This window comes from Podarcis melisellensis (genome assembly GCF_964234715.1).
Source record: "Podarcis melisellensis genome assembly, chromosome: 2".
Lineage (NCBI taxonomy): Eukaryota > Metazoa > Chordata > Lepidosauria > Squamata > Lacertidae > Podarcis > Podarcis melisellensis.
The window spans coordinates 43,035,180-43,043,109 of record NC_138529.1 but is presented as its reverse complement, the minus strand read 5'-3'; the positions used below and the strand labels follow the sequence as shown (position 1 = coordinate 43,043,109).

At 50.6% G+C, this 7,930-nt stretch overlaps 1 protein-coding gene across 1 annotated transcript; it reads right to left on the bottom strand.

Annotated features, from left to right (window-relative positions):
* Window positions 1–201: 201 nt before the first annotated feature.
* Window positions 202–3,186, bottom strand: IER2 (immediate early response 2). The gene has a single exon (XM_081899263.1). The coding sequence runs from the start codon at window positions 2,673–2,675 to the stop codon at window positions 1,920–1,922; it is 756 nt and encodes a 251-aa protein (XP_081755389.1). The 5' UTR covers window positions 2,676–3,186; the 3' UTR covers window positions 202–1,919.
* Between the last annotated feature and the right edge of the window lie 4,744 nt (window positions 3,187–7,930).

Sequence of the window (7,930 nt, the reverse complement as noted above, 5' to 3'; positions counted from 1 at the left end):
CCTTGTTTCTTTTCTCTAGTTCCTTATTTTGTACCTTGACTAGTTTAATGTAGTAGGAGGCTTCATACATTTGGAGGTAGGTTTGAGTAGCTGCTTGAATATTCTCCCCTCCCATATCCTCTCCACCAAGAGAAAATTCTCAATGAAGTTCACAAATGGTTTTGTGTTTTTTTTTAAATTAAGAACGGAACACCACAGAAGTAAAAAAAAAGATGGCCTTTATTTCAATGACCAAAAATATTAACACCATGAGGATAAAACCAAATAAACTTGTATTTTGCCCTCCTTGAGGCAAATGCAGATTACATACAATTAGCATTACAAAGTACCTTGACAGTGACCATTCTACTGCCCATTTTGAAAACCAGTTTCAGAAGACATTCTTACTGTTCTCCTCCCAACCCTAAAGCTTGAGTCAAACTAACACTTTTGAAGCACTGAGATGACACAACAGATAAATCCAGCACAACAGCAACTGTTTCATACATTTGAGAGAAGAGAGTGGAGGAAAAAATCATGAACAAAGGCAAAAACGGTGTCAAGAAATCTCATAAAATGACTTGATATACTGTTTTGTTTGTTTTTTTAGAGACAAGACACTGCAGAACACACCCATTTAAAGAATACAGGTTTCTTTGCCCCCATTCTCCTGATTTGGGTGAAAAATATCCAAGCTGCATATGGAGTGGAAAGAGAAAAATGTTTGTGGGTGTAAAACAGTACCCCTCATTACTGTTCAGTGCATAAACAGCTTCAGTCATCTAGGAAAACCGCCAGTGAGCTTTTAAGATGACATCTTTAGGGGAAGAAAAACCACTTGTCTTCCTCTCCCCCACCCTTCAGACATTCAGGGCTCCACCCACACCTTAAAAAACAAAAACCACAACAACCACACACACACACAGCCAAGGCAACAGAAGCAGGAAATCCCCTGCAGTCGTGGACCCAGTGTAATGCAAATGCTAGTCATATGAGAGATGTGTCATAACTAGTATGACTGGTTGGGTTTTTTTCCCCTCCCCTCCTTCTGTTCCTGCTCAGCACACACACTTTGGCAAGACTAATCTGGTTCGGAGATCTTCTCTGGCACAAAGAAACAGGCCACTTCATCGTTCTTAATTACTAGGTAAGAAAAAAAGGGATGGCCCTGAGGAAAAGAATACTGGGCAGACAGGAGCGGGACTGACAAAAGCTGCAATTCTTCGACAATTCTCAGCATGACTCTTTTTAACCCTTCAGGGGAGCTGCCTAACAAACCTTCAGACCTTTCCAGTCCCGTTCAGGAAAAAAAAAAGGGGGGGGGGAGAGGAGACAGAAACAAACTCAGATCTGGCAATTAACTTTAGTTAAGGAACGGCAGAATGAACACGTCATTGTTATCGACTAGCACCAAAAAAAAGTGCACCCAGCACACATCGCGCTTGCTTTCCGCCCGAATCCGGTTTCCGAAGGCCCGACGGGCTGCGAGCCTCCCCCCTTTTCCAAGAGTTCGCTGCCCGCCGCCCCCCCAAAGTATCGTGTCCCGCCACGCCGCCGCTGCGTCCAGTCCGGCGCATAGCGCACCGCAGCCGCGTCCCGGGTTTACTGGCCGAGGTGGGGCGTCCTCCTTCGCCGCGTTGCCCGCAGCCTTTTGTCTCGTCGTCTTTCTCAGCCACCAGAGCGTCTCTCGCCTAAACCCGGAGGGGGAGAAAATGGGAGGAGGGAACCCACCAGCGCTCCCCGCCGCCCGCCCCCAGTCCTTCACCAGCCTCCCGCGGCGCGTCTTCCTCGCCGCCCAGGCCCCGCCACCAAGGAGAGGGGGCCGGCGGGCCGGGAGCGGGAGGTGGTGCTCAGCTCCTCCGCCGAGAGAGGGGCTTCAGCAGGTTCCGCTTCTCCGCAGAGAGCGAGGTTTCCAGCTACGAGTCCCTGGCGGGGGCGCTTTAGAAGGCCACCACGGCTCTCACCATTATGCTCAGCACGCCGTCCCCTTGCCTGCAGCTCGCCTTGGGCTCGTCGGCGCCTTTGGCCGGCGGAGGCTGGAGGATTAAGCCGGAGAAGCGGTCCTGGAGGACCCTGGCTAAGCTCGGGAAAGGCCCCTCCTGGCGCTGCGGCTGCCGCTCGCCTTCCTCTTCCACCAGCTTGGCTTTCTTGCTGGGCACCAGACCGGCTTCGGCGGCGCCGATCTTGCCCAGGCTGCTGCTGCGGCGCTTGCGGCTAGGCTTGGCGGCGCCCGCCTGAGGCCCGGGGGCGCCTCGGCTCCACGTCGGCGGAGGCGCGGGCGAGCTGCCGTCGAGCTCCTCCTGGGTCTCCATGGGCTCCGGATCTAGAGTGGCGCAAGGCAGAGCAGGCGGCGGCGCCTCCGATGGCTGTACGGCGGGGAGAGGCGCCGGCTCGGGCAGGGCTTGGGGGAAGGGGGTCGCCGGAGGCGCCTCCAGATGTTGAGGGGCGGGCGCCTCGCCCTGCAGGTCCAGCTGCGGCTCCGGGCGCCCGGCAAAGTCCTCGCCGCTCCCTCCGCCCGCGGCCATCTCGTCCTCTTCCTCCAGCTTGGCCGAGAGGTAGAGGTCCCGGGCGTTGCGCATCACCAGCGACAACTGCAGGCTGCGGTGGAGACGCAGGCCGCCGCGCTGCATCCGCGAGTGGTACATTTTCCACACCGACATGGTCATAATGCGCTGCGCTTCCTTCTGCACTTCCATGATGGCGGAGCCGGCTTCGCCGCGGTTCGCGTCTCTTCGGCTTGTTCGGGGGCTGTGAGGAGCCGGGAGGGAGACCTCTGGCGCTTTCTCCTTAAAAGGCGAAAGTGACGCGTGCCCCCGGGTCTTAATTGGTGTTTGTTTTGCTTTGCTTTGCGAAGCGCAGCCTTCGGAAGAAGCCTTTCTCGTGACGTCCGCCCCGACTGAAGGAGGCCGCGCCCAGCGCGCTTCTTTTTATACCGCCGGTGATCTCAGCGCCTGGGCCTCCTCCGCCCACTTCGAGAGCCGCATCCGGCCTTTCGCAGCGCGCCACTGGCCGCCCTCCCCGGCAGGGGGAGGGGGAGGCGGAAATGTCAGGCAGTGGGGGAAGGGAGGAGGGAAGAGCAAAGGGCCCGGCCCCCTCCAGCCAGCCAGCGGGGACAGGACTTGAAAGCGGCTGCTCCTGCCGCCGCCGCCAACAAAAGAGGAGCCTGGAACTTGGGCTGTCTCTGATAAGTGCGCTGCACAACTGCCCACGTCCCCCGGGAAGAACTAAGGAGCATGCACGACCTGTGGCTGCAGATTCCTTGGCTCATTTACTTAAGTGTAGAGGTGTTGGCTTCACTGGAAGCACGTTTCATGGGTTTGGGTTCGACCGAAATCAATGGGGCTGGTTTCCATGCACGTTTACAGCTGGCAATTATGGAGCAGGTTTCCATGCACGTTTACAGCTGGGAATTAAGAACGTGGTCAGAATGGGCAATACATGGGCATCATCACTTGAATACGATTGATGAATGGCAAATGAAGGGCCATAGGAAAGTTGTGTGACACTGGCCCATTCATGCATGCAGAAGCCATCATGGCCCAAATACAGCATCCAGCTGGTGAACGTACCTTTAAGGCAGGGGTAGGTGACAGGGATGGCTCTGCCCTTCGGAGGATTGTGAGGTATCAGCCTCAAGCAGCAAACTGCTGAAGGACTAGGAAGCAGGCCGAGCGCAGCCTGTCCTGAAACTACTGACCCCAGATGTGGCGGAAGAGTGTTGAAGCAAGGTGCAGCTCCAGATCTGGTGGGCTTCTGCACATGGTGGGGAAGAGACCGTCTTCACCACAGGTAGTGGAATGTCTTCAGCCTTCCCTGGTGAGGAAGCCATGGCTCTCTGGATGCCTTTGCCGGGCTCCCATCAGCCTCAGTCAGCATGGCCAGGGATGATGAAAGTTGCAACCACCTTGGGAGGACCACAGGCCCTGCTTTAATGGGCTGCATGGGTGGGCCTGCCATGAAATAACGAGTGCACAAAATCTCTCTGTGAAATATGGCACCCTCAAGAGGTGTTCAGTGTGTGCAGTTAGGAGTGTTGCAGAAAATGCTCAGTGAATGTCCAATCAGGCCAATACTGTTTATTTCCGCCTGCAGCAGAATCTCTATTTCCATGGTTCTGAAAGCATCAACCAGCCATTGCTGCAAGCAGAGGCTAGAAGACATATATCGGCTCTGTCCTGACTAATCTTAACCAAAAGTTTTTGCATATCTTCATTAGACTTGGAGGGAGGCTATTGATCCACTCCCTATTTCCCATTCACTAAGGCCAGATTCACACATACATTTAGATCTCATGATTGTCCCATGCTATACTTTTGATGAATGAAATATCTGACTTCATTGAAAAGCCTTGCATTTGAAATTACATGCCTTATTAGCTATTGGGTTAGATCTCTGATGGCTCATTCACACACGCAAGCCATCCATTGCTTGTTTTTATACTCAAGTAATAAAGATGTGTGTGTGAAACAGCTCTGGGAAATGAGTAAGCATGGTTTCCCACTTCAACTGTTTTCCATGAGTGACACATGTTCCATCCATGATAGTTTGCAAGGAATCCCTACTGATTTTAACAGAACTTGCTACTGAGTGCATAAGACTGTAGCCTTAAATGGCTTACTGCATTTCCCACATTCATAATTAACTAAAAACCTGAAATGGCCATAATGTGCTGTTGATTTTGCCTTTCTAAATTCAGAGTATTCATAAGTGATACCTAAACATTGTATGTGCAGTTAATTTGCACTGATTTCAACAGAACATACTTCCAAGTAAGCATGTTCAGAATGAAAGTGCCTTTAATTGTGTCAGTTGATGTCCCGGGGGAATTCATGGTAGCAATTCTCTTAATTTTTTGCTTCCTTGGGTTCCCTCTCTGGACTCCCAAAGCATGCCATTCTCGTTCTACTCTACTTGGGCCATACCCAGGGGAAAGGTGAACTCTGACCTATTTTTGCTTTGACAAACCACAATCACCAGACAATTATTTCTTAGATTTGGAAGCTCATTATAGTACGGTTAAGGACTCACATTCTGTAGCAAATCCATTTTATTTTTATGCAGAGTTACTTCTAATGCAAATACAATCATATATATGTATGAATTATTTCAATTTGATTTGCTGAACTATTCAAAATTGCCTCATTAGCTAAATCAACCACAAAATCTTCAACTGCACTGTGGTTGCAAGTTGATCCTTGCAATCCTCATATTTCATCAAAAGCTGAGTAAGCCTATGGAACTGCTGAACTCTCAACAGAATATGGTGCGGGAGTCATTGTAAAAGACCTCTGGACCTTCAGAACCAAAGCAGTGCAAAAACTAGTTAACAGGCACTGCAGGTGTAAGTAAATGTTGAGCAAGATACACTTTCTGAAAGCTCAAGCTCTTGCCCCATCATGCAGATTTAGCTGAAGTTGTCAGATTAGTAAGCACTGACTGCACATAGCTTTGTCTTCAAGGAGCTGATTCACTACTTGGAATGACAATTTTTTCACATCCGTTTTAACAAGCCCAAAGCATAAAAAGGTCAGCTCCATTCTTCATGTTCTCTGTCAAGAGCAAGTATAGCCCAGATAGGCAGAGGCCAAACTCTGCAGGCAGAATCCCTTCTGCAGCTTGACAACTGAGCCTGACAACTGCAAGACACACATTATACATGATGAGCCTTTATTGACATGGCTGGACATGCAAGAATTCTTGTAGACTTTGACACATGCTGCTTTCATGTGCAAGACGTTTTGCACACAAAACATATTAAGAATTCAGGCTTGCTGCTGGGACAGTAGCAGTTCCCACCGTTGACCAGCAAGTATCTTGCAGGAGCATGAGTGGGAGAGATGGTGCAGGCAGGTGGTTTTTCCTGCTTTACAGCTCTCATTGCTCAACCGGGGGAAATACTGAGTCCTAGTCATGTGTCCCTTCCTCGGGAACAACAACCACAGTAAGTAGCAGAGTGTGGGGGAGGGAGCTTCTTTCTCTCTTCCTTGTCAGCTTGTGTCACTGGAATTGTTATCTGCTGCCTCCCTCCTCTGCCAGCATTGCTGAAACAAGAAATTGTGCTGTCGCCACCACGGCTATTCGACTAGGAAGAGGATTCCAAGCTATGGTCAGTGGGTATTGCTCTCAGTGGGTCTTGCTCTCCTTATTTTCCCTTATACTCACCAGGCTTTGTTACTAGCCGTGCGCGCACACGCTACTGAGAGGTTATGTTGCGGTCTTTTTGCACGTATCACAGTTTACTAAGTCACGTTCACGCACACGTATCAGAGGCTTTCACTTTAAAAGCAAATCTTTTACTCATTCGTGACAGAATCAGAGAGGCCTGTTCGCATTTTTACCAGATCAACCCGATCACTATGGTGACTGAGCGAGGACTCTCTCTCGGATCCCCGTCGGTTTTCTCTCCAGGGCTTCCTTCGCCCAACAGGCTCCTCCTTCTATTTAGGTCACCCCAGCCTCTCTGCTTACCGCTTCCTTGCATGTATTATTGGACCATGACGACAGGGGCGGAGCCAAGGCTGCGTTTACCAACGTTGTAAAATATGCTTACGCTCGTAGCAGGACTGCTTCCTGTGTCCATAAATGGGCAACCAGACGAGAGACTCCATTGAGTTTCCGGGAGCCTGTCCAAAGAAGGGCTCTGCGCTTGCCCCTCCCCCTTCTGTTTACACACTGCCGCGACGTGATGTAACGCGGCACTCTAGATACACAAGTTGCACACAAGCCACTAAAGCCTGCCTTAGCAATGTAACCTAAAGGCACAGACTCCCTCATTAGAAACAAATACTGCTTGTATTAAAAACAAATATTGCCTGGATACGTTTTCTTTTTCGCACATAACACGGCCGTAGGTCTGTAAATACTTATCACTGAACTCCCGCGTGATCTAAATGTATTACCTTCTTCTCATAAACTCAACATGCCGTCCGTCCATGCACAACCATCTTTGCTGGGTCGCATGCAACCCCTTTGCACGTGCTCTGCGTTGTTCCCTCCACAGCCTCGCCGCATTGTCTCCACGCGCGCACAGCTCCCATCCCCAAGCATATTCCAAGCCTCCGCATTGATCTGTACACGATCCACTATGGCTAAGGGTCCTACACACATACATACTTACGAGGGAGTAAATTCCACTGAACTCAGCGGGACTTGCTTCTGAGTAGACATCGGTATATGTAAAATCGTGATCCTATACATACTCTAATCAAGAGGCAAGTTCTGATGAATGCAGCGAAATTTACTTATTAGTAAAATACGCGTCAGATCGGGCCCCGCATCCTAGGGAAGTCAGCAATGACTATCTTTAGCTGGTCTCTTATTACAAGCTGGCACGTTTTCCCTGACTCTTGCATCACGCCCGAGTCTCCGCAGGCGACCTTTCTTCCCCGCGGACTCTCTTTTCCTGCCCGATGCCTGGGCATGCGTTGGTCACGCTAACTATTACACCGAAATAAACTGCACAGAGTAATGCGGGGAGTACAAAGGAGCGCACTCCATTGTGACCTGAATCTAAGTACTGTTCCTGGTCCCTTAAACAACCGCCACCAACATGAATTAAAATCTGCACTTCACCCACAGGCAAGCACTGAAAACACACACACACACATCAAGCAGGGACTTGCAAACCGCTCTGTAAGCCTCTTTGCAGGCGCCCTTACAGTGTGAATGAGTGGCTAGAGTGTAACCGATAAGGAGCTGCGGTTTGGAACCCACGCCCAAGGAGCGGAGCCCAAGATCTCAAACGCTCAGTTTGCAGGCGGAAAATGAATGAATCAGGAAGGCGGGCGGGGTGCGGCCTGCGCTATTTTAGGGCCGCGTTTCTTAGTAAGAGTGACGCATTTTCCAGCTCCAGGAAGCTGAGGCGGAGGAGGGTGGAGGAAAAGAAAGAAAGGAGGCCAAGAAAGAAACGCGAGGCTGCTCGAAGCTCCAGGGGAGATTCCTGATTGCTCTC